This window comes from Trematomus bernacchii, unplaced genomic scaffold (assembly GCF_902827165.1).
Source record: "Trematomus bernacchii unplaced genomic scaffold, fTreBer1.1, whole genome shotgun sequence".
NCBI classification, from domain to species: Eukaryota; Metazoa; Chordata; class Actinopteri; order Perciformes; family Nototheniidae; genus Trematomus; species Trematomus bernacchii.
In genome coordinates this window covers 10,249,767-10,276,011 of record NW_022987739.1, presented here as the reverse complement: position 1 = coordinate 10,276,011, position 26,245 = coordinate 10,249,767, and the positions used below count along the sequence as shown (strand labels likewise).

At 40.2% G+C, this 26,245-nt stretch overlaps 1 protein-coding gene across 2 annotated transcripts; it reads right to left on the bottom strand.

The window, feature by feature from the left end:
* Positions 1–111: 111 nt before the first annotated feature.
* rubcn (rubicon autophagy regulator) lies at positions 112–21,908 on the bottom strand. 2 transcript variants are annotated; one of them, XM_034146754.1, is made up of 21 exons: positions 21,584–21,908; positions 19,512–19,665; positions 19,197–19,280; positions 17,890–18,049; positions 17,565–17,671; positions 17,093–17,318; positions 15,960–16,379; positions 14,199–14,294; positions 13,631–13,746; positions 13,191–13,389; positions 11,528–11,635; positions 10,543–10,617; positions 8,659–8,719; positions 8,370–8,502; positions 8,083–8,228; positions 7,815–7,879; positions 7,339–7,577; positions 6,519–6,580; positions 6,261–6,414; positions 5,667–5,760; positions 112–2,765 (listed from the first exon to the last, which is right to left on the bottom strand). In XM_034146754.1, the coding sequence occupies exons 1-21, from the start codon at positions 21,619–21,621 to the stop codon at positions 2,629–2,631; spliced, it is 2,874 nt and encodes a 957-aa protein (XP_034002645.1). In that variant the 5' UTR covers positions 21,622–21,908; the 3' UTR covers positions 112–2,628. The 2 variants fall into 2 exon arrangements, with proteins under 2 accessions (XP_034002645.1, XP_034002646.1); XM_034146755.1 differs by lacking the exon at positions 10,543–10,617 and having other exon boundaries at positions 21,584–21,907.
* Between the last annotated feature and the right edge of the window lie 4,337 nt (positions 21,909–26,245).

Genomic DNA, 26,245 nt, shown 5'->3' with positions numbered 1-26,245 from the left:
CTCTTTTGGACTCAAGTCACATTTGGCTCCGATTAAAAATAAATGTTAGTTGCCTCCCTTCTTCAGTTTAATGATATTAGCTTATTCTTGTTAAATAAACAACAACCCGCATCAACAGTCCGACCAGTCTTTTATTGTGAACATATTTACAGAACAAAGACAAATTAACACAAATAATATTTATATTAACAATAATTAACAATTTGAATAATGGAACCTTTAATCTGTAGTGCACATTAAACCTCCCCACACCTCCATTTAAATGCGGTCCAAGAGTAAAACAATCTGCCGAGTCGACGCTTCTCAGTGGAGCGGAGCGTTCGTTCATGAGCCGCGAGCTGAAGAGTTCAGTGTTTCAAAGCAGCCTGGTTTAAAGTGAGACATGGGTGCAGTTCATCTCTTTAATACTCGTCTTTAGAGGCTTGGGGACATGTCACATGTATTGCTTTACGTTTTATCTCATGAGAGTTTGTTTACCTCGTGAAAGATTGTACACATAAAGCAAAGCCTGTTGAGGATGGTATGTACTCTCCATTAACAATTTTACCTGGAACTGGAGTTCAGTGTAAAGGGTTTGATTTACTCAGTGTGTTGCCAATCTAAAAAATATCCTTCTATTAATAACTATGGCTTGAACTTTATATATCATTTATTAAAAAAATATACTCTGGAGTTTTAATCTAACCAACTGAGCAAATAGTAGTCACTTGAGTCCTAGAAGTAAAATAAGATGTTTTAAGTCAATCTCAAATGAATATCAGACCAGTGGTTCCACACTAAGGAGGTCACCAGATGATTGAATAAACAAGATATAATGAAATCAAAATTACCATTTGGTCAAACTGCTTTGTTAAATACTGAGCTTTAATGGTGCTAGCATGCAGGTTGTTTTACCGAGCCATCAGTTTCGCTCTCTTACAAGACTCGAAGCAATGCAAAGGTAAACTATCCAGCTGCTTGCTACAAATGTAGGGCCAATACGTTTTGAAACCATTGTACTAGACCAAAATTATTTGAAAGTGAAAATCAACTTAAATGTGATGAGATTCAGTCCAAAAGGTGATGAATGCGTAATGATTTTGCTGCATGTTAATATAATCACTTTATTTAATTGTAGCTCTCTTATTTTGGACTGAAACGCTTAACATGTGACTTCAACAAACAGCAACATTTCACGGTGAAGGTTCATGTTCTTATAACGAACATTAGAAGAATCCCCATAGTGGCGTCCCAACACACAACCCCACCCCCACCCCCCAGCAACAGACAGGATCAGTGCAATTAACTCGACTCTCCAAAGACAAACGTTGTTAGAAAATAAGTGCTGATTAGGCTGGATCAAACCATTTCTGCATGGCTGCATGTACAGCAGGTAGACATGTGCCCATACACACACACACACACACACACACACACACACACACACCTATTCACAAAGCTTTTCGTAGTAAAAACACACACACACACACACACACCTCACTCACACAAAGCAGCACAAAAATGGAGCATTTGCAGTTTCATTTAAAATATTTTCAACACTGACTCTAAAACTCAGAAGTCAAGTCCTTCTTTAAACTCATCTTTCCAAAATAACTCTGCTAGCTCTACCAGTACAAGTTAATTGGTCCCAGAGGCACATCAGCATGGCTAAAATAGTTTAAAACAGGACAGTAAGGAGCGAGGAAAATAATAGGATTGATTAAATATCTTCAATATATTAACGTTAAGGGCAGGATTGCTCAAATACAGTATCTGCACTGAAAAATCTGTCAAAAATATAGACTAGATCTAAGCTTTTTTTACTTGCTATTATATATTTCTTAAAAATAGATCCTTAGTTCAGAAATACAAACTTCAGCTAAGCCAGTAGCCAACAATATCACCAGAGGTAAAGCAGTTGCCAGAAGCCGCAATGGTAGGAAGGAACAATATCTTAACTGGTTATAATTGTTTTCTGATCTACTTAGACCTCAAATATATTAGTTTTACCACAGAGGAACAAAGTGCCAAGAAGTTTAGTACATCTCAAGCCCTTTTCACACATGTTACTGCAACATGGACAGTGTGGAATATTCCTGTAAGGCAGAGGGACTTTTCATTTACACTTTTCTTTAGAACAATGAAGTGTATATCTTTGTCACACAACTTTGTCTCACAACTGCCACAATGTTTTTGGTGATACTGCCAGTAGAGGTCACCAGAGTATCAAACAAAATAAAGTTACATTAGGAATTAGTTATAAACCAATCTGAACTTAATTCAATGAATGTTGTTTTTAAAGCCAAGTTTCTTTTTGCGATCTCTTTGAAAGAAGACACTTAATTTTCATGGAAAATCGACTTAGGTCTTCTATTCAAAGTTACGCTGACTACCTCTATTCACAGAGTAACGTGCAAGTGTGAAAGGGGCTTAGCTTACACTAAAAGCATCTGAAAATCCACAGTAGCATTACTAAACACAGCTGATGCCCGGATGCGTTTAAACCATCTGGAAGTCTATCAGATCAAAACATTTGTTTGCAGTATTGTCTCGCAGGCAGAGGATTAGAACGCAAAGAGGTGTTCAGTCACTACAATCATGGTCGAATTGTGCTCTTCTCTCGTCTTAGAGTTTATTCGGTTACCAGCACTAAGGCCCACCTCCCTCATCTTCTTGTTCCTCCATGTTTTTACGTGCCAGCCTCTCCCTCCGCTCTGCCAGCCGCTGACATCGAGGACAGTCTTTACCTGTCCGGAAGCAGTTTCGATGATAGCACGCATGGCACTCTGTAGAGGGGAGAACAAAAACAAGAGTCAGAGATACAACACGTCATCTTTACAAGAGGAACCGTTTTGCATGGGAGCAGCTCCAATCGGCCAAACCAAACATTGCTGCAGTGTCCACAAACTTTAACCAGTAAAACCAGTTTCCCCAACAAGGAGATGTGATGTATCAACAGAACAGCCAATCACAATCAGACCTGATGGAGGCAGGGTGAGGAGGACAGTATAAAAGAGCAGAAATGAAAGGCAGCGCAGCAGAAGGCAGGAGGAGGCTCAGTGTGAGAGGGCTGGTATCCTGGGAGACACACACCACACCCTAAACCTGCTCAGACACATCCCATTTCCCCCAGAGGCCAACAGAGTGCTTTATAACCCTTTCATTCCCTTAGAAATCGACGGAATAAATCAACGGAAATTGTTTTGTTTGTTTTTCTAAAAATGTCTGATGATGGTGGGATGAAATGACAAGCAACTCAACTTCAAAAATGGCTTTTATTTGTTCAAAGGAAGATGAAACTTAAATAAAAGCAACTAAAATAATAAATAGACATTCATACTGGCACGTGGAGGCACCTCATGTTAATGAGACATTCTTTCTTCAACAGAAAAATAAATAAAATACAAAATGGATAAAACAATAGGCGATGTTTCCTCTAAACTAGTAAAAGAGTCTGAATTGAAATGAAACATCACTTCTGCTGATTTCAGAAGATGAAGTAGCATTTGTTTAGGATAAAAACAAGACTCCTCCACTGGCTCAGGGGGAACATGTATAACAGAACAAACTTAAAAACATGGCCAAAACAAACTGAAATGTAAACGTTTATGAGTGATCCACACACCACTTAGGTATCATTTGCCATCCCTGTGGCCAAGACAAAAGCAGAACATAGCTCAGAGAGAGGAAACTAACCTCTGATGACAATTAGAGTACCAGTCATCAAGCTCTACACCATCACCAGCACCAGCCAAAGGGATCCACCACCACATAGCTGTCAAATATCTACCCTCCACCAGCCGAGCAAGTGTGCAAACTTCAGAATCAAAGCCAAGAAATACCAAAAACCACCGCAGTGCACAAACCCGGTGCCAAGTGAAAGAGTAGATAAAGTGTACTTAATGTGACAAGGCACAAGAAGGTTGAGAGGTAGTGAAAAGTCAAGATTAAAGTGAGGTGGAAATATAGAGGTAGGATGGCACAATTATTCCGTTTGTCAGACTTCAATATTCTTACAACAGTAAAATACTTTTAAAGGAATATTCTGAGAGTTTGGTACCCAATTCAATTCATGCAAAGAGTAAGAATACAAAAAATCAATACCACTTTCGCTATGAAGCTACAGCCAAGACACTAACTGCGCCAAGCACATTTTATACTTTGGTGTGGCGGTTGAGCAGGCTGTTACATGTTTGGCAGTGAGCAAATAAGTCAAAGCTGCCTCCATGTTGTCAATGTAGTTGCAGTTGTGCAGGTCTACAACAGAGCATTTGAAATCTACGGACCATAAATGCTTAATAGTCAAAAATAAAAAACAGATAAAAACCTCCGTCAACCCCAAAAAAAACGTAAAAGACTTGGTACGATTAGAACTAATCTAAACATATGTTGTCATTCAAAAGTCATACATATCTGGACAAATACAAGGCAATAATTATCCAGCTGATGCATCAATTATTAATCCTTCAGCAATTTAGTGGACTTAAATTTGATGTGGGTTACATTTGTTTATTCAAGGTGACAGCATTACTTAGCCTTTGAAGCTTGAAATACTGTCTTTCTACATATTGCTTTTACTCTCGTCCCCCACCTCTCTCGTTTCAATCATCTCCGTCACTACTCTCTGCACTCTCTCCCCCCCCGTCTGTCCCTTCCTTCCCAACCTTCCTGCCTCTCGAGTCTCTCATGGCTTTGCGAGTTTCACGACCTCTCCAGTTAGTCCGGGTAATAAAGTGTGGCTCAGGTTGGGCCTGCTCAGTGTCTCTCTCTCTTTTCACCTCACTCTCCTCACTCCTATCCACCTTTCCTTTGCTCCTCCCTTTGGAGAAAACAGCCGACAGCTGATTGGGTTGTAACAATTTCATAAGTGAAAGTTTCTCCACATGTTCTGCACCAGAGTTCTCTCTTTTAGCTGCCTCTGTTTGGCCTTTGTCTGAAATGTCATAATCCTCCTCCCCCTCACTGCTGGTTTTTCCTTCCTCCACAGATTCTGTTTCTTTCTCTGACAATTCTTCTTCTTTCACTTCTGTTTTTCCTTCATCCTCTATCTCTCTTTTGGAGAAACCCTTGACAAGACTTGCTAACCCTGTTACACTCCAGCGTGCTTTTACATCCTGATCAACTTCATTTAGACTCTCCCTGCTGCTGCATGTTTCGCTGTCACTGTCCCTCCTGTCTGCTTTCGCTATTTTCTTCTTTAGTCTGTCAATCTGAAGAGCCTTAAATATGTTTATTCTTTCCTTTCTTGCATTTCCCCTTCCCTTCCGCTTCTCTCTCTCTTGGCTACAATCATCTCCATCTTTACCATTTCCTTCATCACACTTTACTTCTTTCTCCCCCTCTGATTCTGTGTCTGCTTTAACCTCCTGCTCTTCCTCGTTGCCTTTACTCCTGGTGAAAGCTTTCGCAAACATTCCAGGTGTGAACACTTGAAATATTCCCCCTCTTTCCTGTCTCTCTTCTGCTGTGCCCCCCCTTTCCTCTTGACCTCCACCCTTCACCCCCTGATCAACACCTCGCTCTAAACCCCGGCTCCCCTCCCTCCCCCTCCCTCCTGTCTTTAAAGAGAGCCCTCATCAGCCTACGATGTTTGGAGATGTTCCAGTCACTCCAAGGAAGTGAAGCGAAGGGGTGGGGGAAGGGGGCTTTTGGGCCGCCCTGGCCTGCCGCGAGCAGAGAGGGCTCACCTTCACAGCGCTGGCACTTGTTCAGCTGGAAGGGGAAGATGATGTCCTTCTCGTTACCGCAGAACTCGCACACGAAGCCCTTCGCCTGGCACAGCTAGAAGAGTTTCAAGGAACAGAAATGACAGAGAAAAACAGACATTTGATTATGGAAATCTCTGGATATTTGCAGACATTACAACAGTTCCTCATGCAGTAGGTCGCCGGTTTCATATTTTACTTTTGTATGAAATCACTGCAATAATTAGATGGATTAATTCTTCATGTTAAATGTCTCCTACTATACTATTTTTAGGCACTATACTATAGGTATATATAAAAGAAAATGTCTATGAAGTATTTTGCTCAAAATACCAAAGAGATCACCCATTCTAGCCATGCCTCATACCCCTCTATTTCAGCCCTGTTAGAGAAGTGCTGATTCTGGGTCCGTAAGGTGAGTACCTTTTTATATCCTGCTTCTTTACACATACTCTCTCCAGTACAGGTTAGCTCTTTGAGTGTTAGCGATGCTTGCTAATGTAAACAAAGACCATATTACGTCCAAAACACGTCGTGCATTGTTTCCGATAGCGACGTTTCTGATCTGCATCTTACCACACAGCCAGCTGCGTGCGATGTGCCATGTTTCAGCAGCTCTTTCATTCGTGGAGCCAGGTCCCCGTTGCGTACAGCAGAGAGGTCATTGAGGGAGAAGAGGTGCAGGTCTTCAGTGAGGTGACCTGGAAGGCTGTCGAACTGGTCCAGCACCCTGACACACACACAAATAGACACACTGATTATGTCCATCTATGCAGGGAGATTTGTTTGTATTATTAATGTGAAACCAAAAACATGTACAAGCAAACTTCTTACTCTTTAGCGAAGCGACAGGTCTTGAAGAGATTTTTCATGTGAAACAGCTGCACCCTCAAAACCTAAAAAAAAAAGGAAATCAACAAAAAATGTATCATGTTGGTTAATAAACACTGACAGGAACATATTGCCTAACATTGTGTTGTCATGCTTTTGTTGGTTGTTGATCCCTCTTGTCTCCACACAGTTCAGACTCTACATCTCAACATATGTTAGCATTGATTTGATCCTCCTATTCTATTTACTATAGTTTTATTCTGTGCTAGTAACTATTGGCTGCTCAAGTCCTACAGACACAATTGAGCTTTTCTGGCAACTGCAGCTGTGCTGTTAAAAGGTTTGATAATGATTGTCCCTGACAGCTAACTGACATGAGCAAGTGTCTAATTTCTCATATTTTGTAGTAGCTATATCCTGCATGGACAGATATTTAAAACATATCTTGTGCCTTTTCTCCTCTCCATGAAAAGGTTTAACATTGTATTCTTGCTCTTTAAGCACAATCCTGCCAAACCACCATTAGGATGTGCCTTTTTCAGAATCACATGTCTGTTTTCAAGGAGAAATGGCTATAAATGGCTCTATTCATTCGAATGTATTTTAAGTCAGTCACAAGTTTGCTAGTTTATAATTACGATACATCATGCTTAGCAGACGACTTTAGAACATAGTGGCTGTTCAGCTAATTTAATAAACAGAAGTGAAACGTGTTATTATGGTGCTGTTTCTACTAGCTAGTGGTAAAAACACAGAGAAAGTTTAAGAAAATAGATCTGACAAAATATTCCTATTGACCAATTTTCCATCCGGCTGTGCTCACCCTGACGACCTCCAGAGCTTTGTTCTTCTTGTACAGGCCACTGTTGATGTCATTGGGGTTGAACAGAGGGTCTCCTGCGATCTTGCTCAGCAGGTCCCGGGCGAAGTTGCTGACATAGTACTTGCTGAAGTCCCACTTCCTCAACACTCGGCCGGGAACAACCGCCTGGGCGTTCTCATGGCAACACTGGCAGAAGTAACGGCCGAGGTATTCACAGTAACGCAGGCGCTTGATATAATCTGAAGTGTGGACAGAAAGCAGAGACACATGTGGGGTAAAGGTAAGAATATGGAATTAGTAAAGTAAAGTTAAAGTATATTTGCATAGAATCTTTGATATAAAAAGAGAAGTGCAATAGGAAAACAAGTTTATGGCAAGCTGACCAACTAAGAAAAAGTGTTAACGACGCACATTCAATTAAAAACAAGAACTGAAACTTTGATAAAAAATGTACTTCTGGAGTATTTTGGTAATACCTGGGTCGATGCGAGTGCCACAGCCGGCGCAGCGGTAGTTCTGTTTAGCCACAACTATCTTCCTCCTGTCAAGGAAATATAACATGTCAGTAAAATACATTTTGTAGGGCAAACCGCAAGAACAGTGGTCTAATATACAAATAAAAGATGGCAGGCAGGGTGTGTCATAAAAAAAAGATGAGAAACCAAGTTAATGGCAGATCAAAGCATAGAAATGAAGAACTAAATAATAAGAAATTGAGCAAGTCGATGAAGGTGGTTAACTCACTTGGGGGCGGGATGAATGTTGAATATGATCTGCGGTCGGGGAGGGGCCCACTCCAGGTTGCCCCTCACCCTGATCCTCAGCTTGTAGATGTCTGCGTGTTCGCCATCATCAGGAGAGATGGGCAGAGAGTCGGGGATGGGCAGCAGCTAGGAGGCAGCAGAGAAGTGGAGTGAGTTCAAAGTTAACTATTTTCTGGAGGGGTTCTATCTGCTGTAAGTCAACTTGTTATATTATATTATATTATTCAAGCATGTCGAGTGTCTTGTTTGAGGTTGAAGATGTTGTACCTTCTGCGGAGCGTCGTGTTCTGGGACCAGCCAGTCGAGCTCGGAGGCCGCAGGGAGCTGCATGCCCTCAAACTGCCGGAGTAAACCCATGGCTACTGACTCCGCTGAGTTAGACTGGAGGAAGGCGGGAGAGCTAAAATAAACAAAGGAAGAATATATTTGAACAATTTTAATAGGACATAATGTTTTGTTAAAAGTCGAAGTAACATTCAACAGCATTACATATTTAAGAATGTTTACATGATTATGTGTAATTAGAGGGGAAACAAGAAGTTGCTGTGTTACTTACATGGACTCTGAGCTGAGAAACGACCTGTTGCTGGAGCTCATGCTGCGCTTAATGTCTGCATCTGGAAGACAATGAGTAAACGGTTAAATTAAATATATTTACTACTTAGAAGCAGAGTACAATTTGTATACACATTTTATCCACCAGCCATAGCTATGAAAAGATTAATTAAAATCAAAAGTTTTTAATTAAATTAAAGTTTTTAATTTAAATCAAAAGATCAATAGAATTTAAAATAACTGTCAGAAGACGGCTGGATTTGTCGTGAAAATAGCTAAATGTACCAGCAGTCGGCTCGTGATTTCTCAACAGGGGTACACCTACTTACTACAGCTAAGCAGCGATCAATGTTTGTTCAAATAAATGTTGTAGCGAATAGATGTAATTAGCGACAGAGAAAAAGAGGAATATAAGGAAACAATCTCTCGTTAAAGACAATAATTGTTTTGTTTTACGGCAATTTAGGAGGTAGCATGCAGGAAAGCCAAGAGCATAAGCAGAGCATTGCTGCCTCACAGATACTAAGCAGGAGAGGTTTGGTAGAACAGGAGACCGCCTGCATGAATTCTTGTGAGAATACAGCAGCTTCTTTCTATCAGTGGAGCATGGGTCTTGTGTTTTTAAATAAAACCTGCATTGGACTAGAGTTTTTTTCTCTTTCTTTTGCAACATGCTCCGTGATCATTTATTACAACGCTTCTCCTACATTTGGGTGAGGGCATAAAGACTGCTGACTAAATTCAATATATTTCTGACAAACTTTCTCTATTTAAATATTTTTGAAACGGCTGGTGCTTTCAGAGGACAATCACCCACAAGAATAATTGTAAAGAACATGCATTATTATGTTGTATTATGTTCATAAAAAACAGCCTGTGTGACCTTGATAAAATTATCACTTTGCCTGAGCCAAAATCAGCTATACGTCATAAACCGACACAGAATGAACTGTTAATATTGGGCAGGCTTCAAAAAGGAACAGTTAAGATGTGTATGTGACAGCACTCACACTTCATTCTCACCAGAGTCAGATTTGAAGTGCTGAATAATGGGATGGATTGATGAATGAATAAGTGATTAACCCCTGTAGTTACTGTTGCCACAGAAGGAGCCTCCCTAAACTCTAACAGGCATATTCGTCCACCAAAACTCTGCAGCACCGAACAACAAGCACCAACACAAACAGCCAAGCGCACCATTCAGCCGAGGACAGGCCGGTGGCTTGACTCCAAACTGAAAGCTCGCATTACTCCCCCGCCCTACTTAGAATAATCATTTATGATACTAGACACTGAAGAGTCATATCAAAATAATCTTTTGCATCCGAATAACACTGTAGTACAATTACAGCTTTTTATTTGCCTAATACAAAGTAAGATTAAAGTAGGTTTCTTATGGATGGATTATATCAAATATGTTAGGAATACAGCAACTGAACATTGCTTTTGTTTATGTAACGCCAACCCAAAATCAAAGGAATTAAAACATTATTATTAGTATTTATGCCTTTGCAAAAACTGTTTGTGGGTCCTTTGGCTGTCAATTTAGTATGTTTCCTTTCTTCAGGTTGAGACCGCATGACCTCCATTACAGTCATGCAGAATCAAAAGTGAAAGCCGCAGTCCGACGGGATAGTTTGGGAGTTTTTTTCCTATAGTTAATTTCCAGACAGTTGAACATAATCAATAACTATGATTCAAGAAAGATATAAGATAAGCTATAAACAGTAACTTGTAAAAGTTACGGTTGAAGTGTCATTCAGTTTATTGGGAGGATTAACGGGAGAAATTCTCCGTTTGGAGTCGGGCCATCGGCTTCCTCTCACAGTAAACTGTCTGTTTTGAAGCTGTGGAGCCTCGCCCCCCCCGTCCAGCCTGCAGATACCTGAGAAGAGTGAGGCGAGGGACAGGGAGAGGCCGTTCTGAGATGCCGCCAGCAGGGACTGACCCTCACAGCCATCTGAGAGACAGAAACTAACACTCAGCACCACACGCACAAACATTTAAAACAATCCTCAGAGCGGTATGTCAGTGTCGCAGGCAAACAAACAGTATACTGCACTGACACAGTACATGTGGGCATCATGCTCTTATACAGCTTCATTATGTGACTAACTGTGCATGCTCAGACCGAGTACTGAGAAGTAAAGTTAATAACAAACACGGTCAAACAAAACATATAGAACATGCACGTGTAAATATATCGCAAAGCATCAAAGCAACAAATGTTAGGGCTGTACCAAATATTTAAAGCTTTGAAATTTCATTTAAAATTGTTTGAATCTTAAATTAACAACCGATTGCTGAGCAAAGTGCATTTATTATGCCATTTGTGGAATTAGATTTGAATGGTGGCTGCGTCGGAAATGTTATTTAGAAATTCACATCATGATGATTAACCCCTCCCCAAAAAAATGAATTCTAAAACCTCAATTTAGGCAACAGATATAAAATAAATGACATTTGGTGCAGCCTTGATATCTTCATATGTTATTGATTAGTCAATTACAGTAACCATTTGTAAGACAAAACAACATCTTATGATTGTAAAGTCTGTAAAAAAATCTAACAGTAATAAAAACATTTACAGGCTGGCATTCTGTGACCTTTGAACTTCAGTGTTTATGGTTCATGGTAAAATGTAACATGCTTGGTGAGCAAAAGGAAGAAGAGTGGTGATTATGATTATGTAACAAGAGTAGAATAGAAACAAATTCATTCACACAGAAACATTAGTTATTGGAAGAACTCTTGCATATAAAAAACTGAATTAAAAATGTTTTGACAGCAGCTGGAAGGTAAAACCGTCTAACAACATCACATTACAAAAACAAAGAGTGATAATATGTCGTGGTGTTCCCTCTCTCTACCTTGCAGTTCGCACTCCTCCACCTCCTCTGCTGAGCCGGAGTCAGAGAGGCCCTGGTACGAGTCCTGAGAGCTCCGCCTGGAGCCCCCGCTGTCAGTGGAGTGGAAAACTGCAGGAGAGAGAGAGAGAGGAGCGATTAAACAAAGGACCATAGAGAAACAAAGGATAAGTTGTTAAAATGTTCTCATCATCCCAGCAATCATGAGCTGTCGTTTGCATGCTTTTGCACGAACATCACAGATTCAAAGATTTCCCAGGGTGGGGTAGGTAAGTTTGAGAAACCGTCTCGAGATACACTTTTTGTTATATTCCATGGAATGCTCTTAACATCCCGATAGCAATGAATATCTTAAGTGCTTTGACAAAAAAATCCATTAAAAGATTTCATCTGTGGAAGCCGTAGTACTGTAAAAAGCACGACCGGCCCGGCTAAAATAACTGGATGGCCTACCTGCCTGTCAGCCTTCCATCTGTGCACAAACTTATCTCGTGCCCTCATTGGTCATGTGTGCGTTCGTGTGTGTTGGAGGAGGGGCTCTGTAACGGACCGTCTCCACAGCAGCGTTAAAAAAATCTTGGAGGTGGGCGTATCTGAGGCTTGGGGATTTTTTTGCGATCAACCAATCACATGAATCTCCCGCCCGCAACATACGAAGCCAAAAAGCCAGAAGTAAACTGGATATAAACTCCCCAAAACAGGCGAAAACATACCACTGTCTCTGCCACCTCCCTCCATGCCTGGCTCCTCCGGTTTATATCCCGGTAGCTCTGGTCATAAAGCACCGGGTGATTGATTCGCTACCGCTAATTTCTCCTCCATTTTTTGGAATATGAGGAAATGACCTGCGGTATGTCTCTCCCAGCATACACGCCGTTTGATTGGCTAGAGCTTGAACTGTCAGATTTGCGTACACGGGATTTGATTGGCTGCCGCTTCCACCTCAGCTTCAAAAGTTGAACATTGTTCAACTTTGAATCTTGAAAATCCTGAGAATCTCCGCTCGCCTGCCCACAATGCATTTCGGCGAAAAGTGAGGGAAAATGACGTCACCCCATTCAAAGTGAATGGGCAGAAGCGTTTCAAGATTTTTTAACGCTGCTGTGGAGTCGGCCCGTAAGGAAGTGGCAGATTTTCTCCAGTTGTGTATTTTCAAATTCTAGCGCACTCTAGCTGGTTTCTCCAAAATTACCTACCCCACCTTTAAGTCAAATATATAGAAATATTTAACCTATTTTGTTCATTATCGTACCATACATTAATGATATAGCTAACTGGAAAGGTATGCTAAACTGAAACCAACTGACAAGCCTGGCCCCATTAGTCCTGGTTGGGAAGTAATAATCCTCAAACTGGTTTTAAGTTATGAATAAAGGTGGTAAGAAAGTCTTGAATGTAAGACATTTGTGTTTGATCAAAAGTTCAAATACAACATTGACTAATCAATCTGAGGAAGAAGCTATCTACGCTCCAACTAATTCTTATTAGGTATATTTGTGAAAGTTACTGAGATACAACATTTTTTTACAACAATTAATGTCTCATAAGTAATAGCACATACCATTAATAGACCATAAAATAGTAAATCATCTGATAATTTCTTAGTCAATGAAGCACTAAACTGTTACATCATGCGTCTGTACAGAGGACTGTCATGCTGCCTTACGCTGCTGGGAGTTTGCGCAGGGCGGCAGGCGGCTGTGTCGGATCTGCTGCCTGCGCAGGCGGATCTTCTGTTTGAGCTGCTGGATCTCATTGTCGCTGTCTCCCTCCTCCTCCCCCGCCTCCTGCTGACGCCGCAGGTTGTACTTCATCAGCTCGATGGCAGCAATTAGGGACTCTGAGATGCTGAAATGAGCGTTCTCCTACAAAACAAATGAAAATTGTGAATCAATCAGAGGACACCACACCATCAACTGTGCAATATACTAGGTTCAACGCTGCATGATTATGGATCTTGGATCTTTAGCACTAGAGTTTTGTATCTGTAAATCACTTTGGACTGCATGAATGTGTGAAAAGTTAGAGTTTGTCTAAATTAGTGATTAACTAGTTGACCACTCAGCAAGACTTTGGTGAGAGGGAGTCATGAGTTAAAGCACGGACCTTCTCCAGGTCAGCACAGCTGCCAAAGTCCTGCTCCGACAGGTAGCTGATGAGGCTCTGACCCTCCGACGGCTTCCTGAACATCCCATCAGAAACAATGCTGCACTGGGACCCATCTGAAGAAACATAACAATGGGCAGACAATACACAACACCATTACACAAAATAGAAACTGTAAGGATAAGCAAAAACTAAGCAAAGGGGATATGGTCTAAGCTTGACAAAAGTAAACTGCACATACTATAATGCAACCCATTAAATCTCAATAACAGACCATAGTAATTAATTAATGACCTTCCTGCTCAGGTCCAGAGGGTCCTGTTTATTGACCGGCTGACTCGCAGCATACATTTACATTCAGGAACTGAAACATGTATTTTCTTACACCTCATGTCAGTTTTCCTGTTCAACTTCCTCATATATTTAAATATGCTATAAAGTTTCTCTAGCAAAAATCTTTCTTGAATATGTACTAAATACAGGACAAGAGCAGCCTTCTACAATTGCACACATTTTTAAATAGCTACAGCATATCTGTGAAACATTTCAACGTAAACAGAAAACTCACGGGACTCCATGTAGAGGGAACTAGGAGTGCTGACATCCTTGCGCTGAGGTGAGAAAGGGCTGTAGTTCTTTATACAGCAGTCCTGCCCTGCCGATTCTAAGAGACAAATAGTCCATGTTAGAGGCCTCTTATCTCCGGATCGCAGAATCACTCAAATGAACACTGAATTCTTTCAAATGGATGGGAACATGCATCATCATCTATACACAAAGCAAGGTAAAAGTTTGGAGTTTATCGTTGTTTTTCAGGCAAACAATCAATAAAACCCATGAGGATGGTTCATTTTATTACATGCGTCATTGTAACTATTGTAATTAAGGATGTACAGATAGGGCTGCAGAAATAATCAAATGAAATAATGCAACCACGGTTTTGACTTTACACAATTAAATGAATAATATTTACAGCAATAATATGTTCCAAATGTGTGCTCAGCTCATAGAAAGTGATACACTTCTATGTACAGGTTTGTAAAGAAGAGTTTTACTTGATGTAATAATGTTATTCAAAGCATGTCCACATACTGTACATCTAACACATACAGGACAGCATCTGCTTTGCTATTTACATGTATTATTATTATTATTATCATTATTATGAAATGTTTGTTTGTTTTAGGGACAACTCTAAATCACAATGGCAGTACATCAGTTATACCGACTAGCACAGCTGTAATGTGTAATGAAATGATCACGTTTAAACACAGTTTGTATATAACTTGCATGATAATTTCAACAAAACACTGAGTGGTCATGAAAAATGTGTGCATAAACAACCAACACAACACGGGAATGGCTCATTTGACAAACCAAAACTGTTTTTTTTTTTAAACATCCAACAACAAAAGCGCATATAAGGAACTGATGGCAAGACTTGAAATGAAAAGGAATGGAAAGAGTTCATCAGCATGCAGAAGTGAAAGGAAAAGGGAGTGGGGAGGGGGGTATAATGATGGAGCACAGTGGAACTGCACTGCCAACCTGCCACCGGATCTTCTATTATTATGGTGATTTTTCGATGGCCCCCTCCTTCGAATACAACAGGAAAAAGAGAGATATAGAGCAGAAGGAGATACATTACCTCAGGCAAAGAGGGGGAGACAGTGAGCATAGAGAATAGAGATGTTCATTCGGAAACTTTTTAAATCTTCAAATAGGAAGTGGGCACCTCGGGGAAAGAACGTGGGCTCACCACATTTTACACAGCCACAAATACACAAAAACTTTCATGGACTCCATCTAAATCTCCCCAAACATTGTACAAAAAAGGAATTGAAAATCAGGTCTTTCCCTCACCTGACAGAAACTGAAGCCTTAAATCTCTTTAATACTGTAAATGAATACAACTCCACAATAGAACACATGCCACTAAAACAGATTTTTACAAGTTCTTCCTACCATAACACTTTAATCTGTGAACATGCAGCACAAAGCAATGCATCAGTGCGTTGAGGAAGAAATAAACCAGCTAAAAACTCTATAAAAACGGGGGCTCACCACTCCAGTAAGTAGGCTATATTCTCTTTTATCATTACATATCAACAAGGTGATCTGAACCAGAACCCCCATCATATCTCCTGTTGCGGTTTGAATATGCAGAAATGTTGGATTGCGGCCTAAATGCACAAATGCTTGGGGATATTTATGATCAAATATTGTAATGCTAAAATTAAACCTTTTATGTTATACAACACAAGTAACACACATTGATAACGGGTAGCCAAGCTATGTCAAAAGAGTGACACATATTTAGTCGACTTACCATTCCTGAGTTTCTGATTGATCCCTGTGTCAGATAAGGAGCGGATGTGTCCTCGGGACCCCCGGCCCGGCCCCTTCTGACCCTCTGAGAAAGAGGAGCGTCTCGGTGAGGGCGGGGCTAGAAGACCCCGTTGCATGGACAGGTCCGGGGTAAAGTCCACCTCGCTGCTGTGGGTGAAGCTTTGGGATTCACAGCGGCTGCGTTGCCCCAGGTTACCGATAGCCAGATACTCCGGACCGTCGTCATAGTCACAGTCACAGGAGTCCCCGGCATCGGGCTGAAAGGAGGCGGGCGAGGGGGACTCTGTGAGGGAGGTGCCAGGGATCGAACTAGGGCCAAGAGGTGGCGTCACCCCTCGCTCGCTCTCCCCCGGCCGGGACACACACAACCAGGGAGCCCCCGTGCTGCTGGAGGTAGGGTCTGCAACAGAACCGAGAGATAAGGTGAGATGGATCAAGACAAAAGGTCACAGGGATGCTTCTCTGTTCCTATGAGATCCTTTAATATATAAATAAACATTGATTGATTTAATGAAAACCACTCTGAAACAGTTTTATCTGTTTAAGTCAGCACAGGCAGTTCAGGACATTGAGTTTTCGAGGCTGTATCAACACATTCTTCAATAACCGACCTTGTGCACAAACAATCAGACCTCTGTATGGTTGAGTCGAGCTATTCACATACAAACTGTAGTGCATTCATAGGGCCTTTCCTCCAATCCTGCCCTCTAGATCTGTATGTACAGATTACAGAATAGTGACCATCTTCTCTTCATTTGCTTCACTGAATGTACAACTATCCTTATCATAAATTGAAACAAACACACTGGTCCAATACGACAGTGTGTACCGAGATCTGAAATTGTTTTGTGAAAAGGTTTGCTTAAATGTATGTTTCTAAAAATAAGTGTCAACCGAGATGATACAAAAATAATTTAACAACGGAGCTCCAGATTTGAACCCCCATGACCCAAAGTGGTCTCCATGTTTACCCAGATTTCATTTCCGTTTTCATAAATAGACATTTACGATCAACATATCAAGTGTTTCCAATCTTCTACACTAATTTTATTTGTAACAAGGATGAACATGGATTTGAACCTATACATTTTTCCCCATTAGCCCTTCCCTTACTTGTGCTATTGCTGCTTTGGGGTCCGACTCCCGTAGTGCTCCCAGAGTTGTGGCTGGTATCGACTGCTTCTCGGAGCGAGCAGTTGGAAGTGGTGAGTCTGCGATTTAGAGATTCTCCTCTGGGAGCCGAGTCTGCGTTTCTCCAAGCTGCACCAGCTCCAGGCAATACACACAGGCTGTGGCTCTTCAATAGGCCCAGACAGGTTGGGCCCTTCAGAGGGGACAGCTGGATGGTGGAAGGGGAGAGGTAAAGAATAGAAGGCCTTTTCCCAAATGTGCACATTACATTTATCTTTTATTTAAAGAAAGAAAATCACATATTTCTAGACCAAAACAGTGGATTTGTTGTTATATGCAATACCCCTTTCTAGTATAAATGCAGTGATATAACACTTTGTTTTTTATTAATTATTAACAAAATAACAATAATTGATTAGATAGTTAGATAGACAGTCATTTTTGCAAAACCCACCCCAAAGGTGTCTACTTGGGCAAGCAGTTTGGGGTTATTCTGCTCCACGGCTTCCAGACACTGGAACGTGGCGGTCACATGAGGCTCACTCAGCAGAAAGGCATGACCTGAAAGGCAGCAAGGGACAAACGGAGATAAACAAAGAGGCCGAGAAAGAAAGGTGAGCAGATTAGGTAACGAGAGAGATCATTTTTAAGTTATTAGAAGGATAGAAAAACTAAGAAACATGTATTTGAGCTGTTTCTTACTTTAGGTTACACTTGCCCCAATGCCTTCCAAATTAAACTTTACATTGATGTGACTCTTTGTGACCTTTATAACTCACCATTATAGTATTTACTCGTATGTCCCATATGCCGGAGCAGAGGTCTGAGCTGAGCAGACAGCATGTGAACCTGTAAGCTGTGAAGGAGCCACCGCTCGGCCTTGTAGCTCTCCCCAGCATTCCTCATCCCGCTGCTCAGCACCGGCTCCAGGTGACCGAACTGTGGACAGACACAGAGGAAGAGAAAGACAGACAATTGAAACGGGTGCATATTGTGAAAGGGGAGATTTGATGTCCTCATTTGTCATTATTTTTCCCACAATGTTTAGTAATCAAACAGCACAACAATCAGTATAATTGGATCTTGTTCCAAATCTTTTCGGTATTTACTCTAAACATACTGCGGTTTGTTTGCAGCCCAGTCTGTATGACACTTAATTTAATCATCTAAAAAAGGCAATTGGGTGGTGGTGAAGAGACAGGTTTACGATGTGATGCAGATGATACTCTTGATAGTCTGAACAGTGGAATGAAGAGTGAGCTAAAATATATCAGCACAAAACTTAAAACAGGCTTAGATATCATAAACCACATGATGATTTATACGTGGTGAGCGTCTGCTGGTAAGTAACTGAGGGCGTAAGGAAGATAATACGTTTATTTGACTATGCGTCCCTTTCCTTGTTGAGAGTACTGGTAAAACACAAACACTAAATAACACAAACAGTAATCCAGGAAGTAAAGTGACTTTGTCGCAGGTATTTGAAAGTGTGAAATGTATCAGGTATTTACTTTGCATATAGTTTAACAAAAAAGGAAGCATTGTTTTGTCTGGCAGGCAGATCAGCTCTCAAATACCCCTATCTTTTTACAATGTCAAATAAGCAACGTCAAACACACATAAGGGTTAGTTTCCTGCCATAAGTGGATCATTAATACACATTGTTAAAACTACCTCCTGGCAACAATGCATTGAGTAAATCAGCAGTTTATTCTTTCCTTAAAGTGATAGCAGATTAACATTTATTAAACAAAACCACTAATTGAAATGTCTATTTATTGATTTAAAAAGATAAAACCTATTGAGATACAAAAAGATTCTACAATGGTTATCTGGGCCACAACACATTTTCGAATAAATGATGAAGACTTACTAAAGTAAGTTTACAATATCAAAGTACATCTGTCTTGTAGTTAAATTGAATGCGACAGCTTACAAATAAAATGTGTTTTAAGAAAACAAAAGATTGCAGTGTTTAGACACATGTACACATAGTCTCACCTCCAGTGACAAAAGTCAAGAGATTTGAATGCTGAAGTTGAAAATATTGACATACCACCCTGCATTATGCTAGCTGTGACAATACCTGTTCAACGTGCGAGGCGAGGTGGGGGCTGATGTAGCGAACACACCACACAAACGGCCAGTAGTCTCTCTGCTTGTAGTACACCTGCAGCACAAAACCAGCATGACCCAGTTACAGAGAATACAAGACAATAAAGACAATACGCCATTATGCAATGGGAGTGCATCTCATTGATAAATGTTTTTGCCCCATATTTCAGGAAGTCAATTGATGATGGACAAATACTTGCCAAAATGTTAGAACAAAATAACACTAGAAAGAGAATACATGAGAATAAATACAAAAGAAGGCATGGCATCAGTCAGGAAGTCTGACCTGCTCATTCTTCAGTCCATGGCTCAGGATGTTGTTCATGTCCTTGTGGAGTCGTTGTAGGCCACCGTAACGTGACCACACGTTGGGATTGTTGGTAGACACGAGACCCTCCACTGTGGTCTTCAGGCTGGACAGTAGCTTCCATTGCTCCTTCCTGTGGGGAAAAAACAGGGCAGCAAGGACAGAGTTAAACGGAGTGAGAGAGGAAGTTTAGGAATAAGGAAGGATGTAAAAAAGTGCTAGTGTAAGCAGTGTTGTGGTTTAAATCATTACTTATTTAAAGAAAAAAAAAAGAAGTAGTTTAGTAAAGATAATCTTAAAAACAACCAGGAATGCTGACCCTGAATAAATGTTTTTGCAGTATCATCACATCTAAACCTTACAAAAACAGATACATACATAGACACCTACTCCCTATCTATCTAGATTCAAAATGTTTACAAGAGCTACAAGTACATAATAAGCTTGGGAGTTCCCACTAACTCAGTGTTGATACAATATACTTCAGACCACACATAATGTTTAATATGGAAGAAATTGCCATTGATTCCCATAACAAAAAATTACAAGTCTGTTGCTCACGATGCGTAACTTCAGTGAGTCAAATGTAACTTTACTACAGGGCTATGGAAATATTTTGCTCTAAAAAGTGTTGTTTACAAAACACAATTATCAGGTAAAATCCCTTAGGAGCAATAAAGCCCTTTTCCCCTTATGTTAGCAGTCAACTGAATGTGTTTTGACATCTACTCGCATATCTGCAGCAATGGGACTAAATAATTTGTTGTCAGTAAACACCAACACATGAGGGGGAAATATTTGTGGACAGGATAACTTAACAGGTCATATGCTATACTTGAGCAGGTGTTGTCTGTTTGAATTCATTTTAAAATTAACCAGCCCCCCATACCTATATCATTGTATCAAAATTGATCATTTCAAATTAAGATCTGTAATAAATCCATGACAGAGAAAATGCCAAATTGACTTGGACAATGCAGTCGTGTATTCTAACTGACTTACTCTAAACTACACTTACTTACGCCAACTGTTTCTTATTCATTTTATAAAACCGAGCAGTGCTAGGCAGCAGCATCACGAGTTCAGCTACCTAGCCAACTAGTCAAATCAAATCATGTAACTTGGGAACAGAGAGGCTGCTGAATGTTTGAGAACATTCTCCTCGTAGAGAGCATAATGGGTTTAGCCCTATATATACAGCCTATGGTTTACCCAACAATAGTGGTCTGTCTGTCTGTATTTAAGTGTAACATTTAATGTTTGCATTTGGTTGTAAAATACAAATGATACCATACTAAATATACGGATTTTAGAAACTAAACTGTATTTGCATCATTCACCCTTAAGAGTCTCTTTCGGCACCACTTTGTAGACATTTAGTGAACATCTCCAGCATTTCCTCTTAAACAAATTATTGCAGTAATCGTATAGTCATCTAACATGATTTATATATTATTTCAGTGTAAAACAAGCACATAGCTTGATGCATTTGCCAAAATCATACATATCAATTAAGTTCATATCTGGCATAACACAAGCAGCGACGTCTCGCGTGGTGTCAACATCATCTGACAGCTACGGTTAGCTGTTAGCAGCTAGGTGTTAGCGCTGTTAAAATGCCCTGGATGTTAGCGAACAAACGTGCAGACGAACTGCTTAAATGCAACCAAACTTTCACTTTTTGATTCTTCAGTTAGTCTTTGATTCAAGGCAAGTTGACACGCCTCGCAGCTATTTAGTGCCGTTTGCTTTTAAGTAGTCAAACACTGACATGTCAGGTTAGCCGAGCCTAGCCTTGCCGCTAGCACTCGATCGTCATTACAGTTAATCCACCAGTATCCTAGCTAGCTAGCATGCTACCGTTTGGAGTTGGCTATCCAACATTGGTACAGTGCTTCAGTTAAAGTAAGCTGCCGCTTCAAATGCTATCACATGTGGTCTTTACTAAACCATCAAGTTGGTTCTAAATATTACAGTTTGTTGGTTTACTTTTTTATCAACGGTCTCTCGTAGCACAGCTAGCCGGGTCACCACCCCAGGCTGCCACTCACCTGCGCTCCTCCGCCTCTTCCTCCTCCGATATCTCCATGTCCTCCGGACGGAATAGAGTACCGTAGAAAGCTGCCAGCTTTCCCGATAACTCCAATATGGTATGTGATACAAATAAGCTCTACCTCGGAGGTAGGGGTTGTTACCCGGACTTCCAGTCTTCCGCCATCTCTGCCCCGCCTGTCCGAGCTAAGAACCAAAACAGTGAGGCCGCGTGATCTGCTGTCAGGAAGTGGGCGGTGATGTTGTCCTCTGCTCGACCCTCTTTTTAAACCATGTTAATGATTTCCCCCTTTGTTGTTTAGGGAATATGCTGGCGTTTGCAGGACTTGTAGTATATAAAATGCTTAAGTGACTGGTAAGAGAAAACGCCTTCATTTATAGACCCAAGACATCTGAACGGAATACACCTTGGTTATTACCGCCACCTGCTGTTTAGTACCATTGCATGTGACTGCTGCCCCCTGTTTGAACTCACACGTCTTACTTTTTTGGCACAAGCTAAATATCGTAAAACAGCGTCTGATCTTCCAGCAACATCCAGTGACTGCTCCATGGAAGTTAATTTCTCACTGTCGAACAGTGGTGTAAACTAAAGTACATCCATAACATTCACCTGTTTGCAACTTACACATTATGTATCACTTGTATATTCTTATGGCACTACTTCTATTCTATTTTATTGTATTTACTTGCACTATTGTATCTGTTTTATTGTGTTGCACTGTTTGGAGGAGCCTGGGACCGAAGATTTTTCATCGACATAACTACACTGTATACGAATGACAATAAAAGCCTTGAATCTTTAAAAAAAGTTACTAAGTAGATTTACATTTTTTTCAGATTTGCTTACTTTAGTAACATTTTGAGGGACATGCTACTTTGTACTTTTACCTCACTACAATTCAGAGGCAAATCGTGTACTTGTACTCCACTACCACTAAGTAATTACAGTTGGCTGCACCTTCACTAGCTTTGATAACACTAATGCATCAATAATTATAATCAAAACACATAATATATTATTCTGAAATTGACCGATCTGCATAATGAGCCCTTTTACTTTTGATACTTAAGTATATTGATGCTAATACTTTTGTACTTTTACTTGATTAACATTTTGAATGCAGGTATTTTACTTAAAGGGGACCTATCATGCAAAATGCACTTTTTGATGTCTTTTATAATATGTGTCCCCGGTGTGTCAGGGAACTCATGCAGCGTCAGAAAATAAAACCCTCTCTCTTTTCCTCCGTACCCAAATCTCTAAAAACGGGGGTACAACGGAGCTGATCCAGATTTGCGTCCGATATGACGTAATATCGGAAATGTGGACCCACGGCACTATCAGAAAGTTGCTATCAGAAACAATGTCCGACTGTTTTGGACGTAATATGGTCGGTGTTTACATTAGCATCGCTAACACTCAGAGCTAACCTGTACTGGAGAGCATGTGTGTGAAGAAGCTGGATATAAAAAGGAACTCACCTTGTGGTATAACCGGCAAGAGAGAAAGCCTTTGAGCTCCATACTGTTTCAGAAATAATCCTTGATAATCCATGATATGGCGTTTCATCACGGCAGTATTTAGTTTAGACAGTAGCTGCCGGGTCCCGCATGAGCTCAGCCCATTGATGTATAATAAGAACTGGATACAGCGTGGGAGGCGAGGCCTCGTTCATTCCTATGAGAGTTGCTCATTGGCGCATGAAGGCAAAATGGCCCAACTTTTGAGAGAGCGAAACGTCACAAAAGTATTCATATAATCATATAATCCGTTATTATTGTGCATCCATGGGTAAAGGTAAAACTCATGTAGTACTGAACACGTCACATGAACGTGCCGGGCAGCGCGGTCCCGTGGATTAGATCCGCGTTCATAATGCCGAGGAAAATAACTCTCAGAATAACGTTATTAGCACATTTTACAACTTGAGGACCGAATGTTTTTAATAAGGGCTATATTTTCCTCAGAGTCCGGCGCAGGACTCTGATGAAAATATTTGTTGTGTCCAAACGGCGGTACTACAATTTCCGTATCAGTCCGTGACGTCACTGGACCCAGAAAGACTTTTTCCCATTGACTAACATTGGGAAAGAGACGTCTGTAAATCAGCGGATACATTTTTTTAAACTAAATAAACTACCCAGTATGAACTATTTTATAGCCCTTATTGTAATCATTAGGTCCTTAAAGTTGTAAAATGCACTAAAAGCCTAATCTAGATTTATTTTCTGTCTCCATTCATTCTACTGAGTCCTTCTTATTATACATCCATGGGCTCAGCCCCCTCCTTTTTTTTTAATCAATTTCTTTTTTATAAACCTTTATACCCAAAATCAGCACTTTTGAAACAGGAAGTGAAATAGAGGGATTTGAGGCATGGCTAGAATGGGTGATCTGTTTGGTATTTTGAGCAAAACACTTCATAGACATGTTTTGTTATTTGTTGTTATTTCTTTATATATCTGAGACCTATGCTATTGCCTAGAAATAGCATGATAGGTGCACTTTAACAGAGTATTCCTACACTCTGGTACTTAATTACTTAGTTACAAGATCTGAGTACTTCTTCCACCTCTGAATATAAGCTATTTCTTCCACATTAGTTTCATATGATACCCACATGATGGCACCAAAGTCTGTTCATTGTTTTACCATTACCATGCTCACATTTAAATTAATCCCTTTAATCACTTGAAGAGAGTGATTCACTGTAACCGTCACTCTCATCACCAATAACTGCTGGGTGTGGATGTAGTTGACTCAATGGTGAGTAATTGATCTTGCATACAACAAACACATTCCCGCAAAGCATAAATCACGACTTCTTCCTCTGTGTTAAGTGACAAAATGACAATCGGGATTCTGTAGCAATGTTAAGTGAGGCTGAGACAAGAGAAATGCACAATATTCACTTGTGAACATATTGCCCTCTAAAAATACATGACCTCTTTGGAAATCTGTTAAAACCCCTGTGAGTGCAGCTTCACACTGTGCAAACGCAACAGAAACAAGTTAAAATAGGGATACATTTCTAAAGACTATTACTTAAATCCTTATCACAGCTTTTAATTTCTTTATTTACATGTTTTATATATCATTCCAAGCTCCAAATATATGTGTAGGCAGTATTCAGAAAGTATACTTTAGACTAGTAATATGCAATGCCAAGACACTTTTAACACATGTCCTGCAGTATTGTCGTGTAAATATGTACGATTGTGCAGAATGGTCCCTTTCAGAGTGTTTGTTTTTCTATGTAATTATTGAATGATTGGTCTTGATGCATAAACATGTAAACAGCATTTTGATTTTCAGGTGGATGTTAGCACATACAATTCAGTATAAAGCACATTAACTTTTCAGCAGTATTAAGTGTTCTTTTTTAATTAAAATGTCTTTCTTTTCCCATTGATGAAAAATGTATTGACATGATTTTAGATATTGTACGGAAAATGTAAATATAGAAAAGTTCAATTGTAAATGTATGGGTAAAATAAATCTAGTGGAGCAAATATATAAATCTAAAAACATTGAATGTACACAAAAAAGTACCTCAAAATGTAACTTTTTGCATAATTGACACACTACATTCTGCTTAAGGTCCATATGTGACATTCAGGACATGTCAGAACAACTTGATGATAAAGTCCCGAGCTTTCACCTGTATTTGCTCACAGTTACGCGGGAACACACCTCGCTTTACCACGAGTGTTTGTGAGCAGCTGTGACTCAGAGCTGCTAACTGCTGCAGCATGAACACACATGATGGGTATGTGAGGAGGAGGAGGAGATCACACTGTGACACAGAGCCTGGTTCAACCAGTTATCTTAGTTTTGCAATAATATGCTGGTTAGGTCCAAATGTTGCCTTTTTCATTTTTTCATGCTCTTAAATGGCGACATACAAAACTACATGCAGAGGGTTTAGCATAAATCTGTCTTTGAGTTTCTTTATTTAATTGAATGATCTAATGTTCATGTTGTACAACACAATCCTCATCTTTCCTTATGTCACTCTTAGGCCGGTAGAGTTATGTTCAACTGAGTTAAACAAGGTTCTAACAAGATTTTTAACACGATAAAACAAAAAACAAGGATACACAAATTAAATGTATGTCAAAAGGATATTCCCTTTTTGTATTTTACAGCAATTAGTATGTGGTAGGTAAATGGTAAGTAATGCACAATGTGTAATTGAGGAGTATACAAATGATGCAGGTTATGAAGATAGGAGCTTTGGAGAGAAACCAAGCCTATTTAAAAGGGTCAGAGGTCAACCTTTGCTACTAAGAAGGTGACAGGATTGTGACTCGATTATTCTGGAAAAACCCTGATATTTCTTGCTCTTAAACCACCTGCTTTCTGTTTTAGAAATATAATGCTCCTACCAGTTAAAAATGATTCAATTAGTTTTGAGTCCACAGGCCACTGTCATTTAAAGGAACAAAGGGTGGGAAATAATAAGATTAGCAGTATTGTTGCATTTTCTCCTGGTCACTGGTTTAGTTTAATTATCCTCCCTGAAGCGAAAGTCTGCACACTAACTGAAGCACCATCGTCTTCCCCACTTCAGACCAGACCGTGAGCCATGGGGGAGGCATGTAAGACCGATGATTTGCATACAACTGTGATGAAACTGAATACCAGGCCCACATAC

What these genes read in the sequence shown, in the direction of transcription:
- rubcn (XM_034146754.1), bottom strand. Translation starts at nt 21,621, where the DNA reads ATGGAGATATCGGAGGAGGAAGAGGCGGAGGAGCGCAG. An exon ending in CCAAAGCAGCAATAGCACAA is followed by an intron (nt 16,380 to 17,092) that starts GTAAGGGAAGGG and finishes GTTCTGTTGCAG; the next exon opens with ACCCTACCTCCAGCAGCACG. An exon ending in TGGCACTCGCATCGACCCAG is followed by an intron (nt 7,578 to 7,814) that starts GTATTACCAAAA and finishes TCCACACTTCAG; the next exon opens with ATTATATCAAGCGCCTGCGT.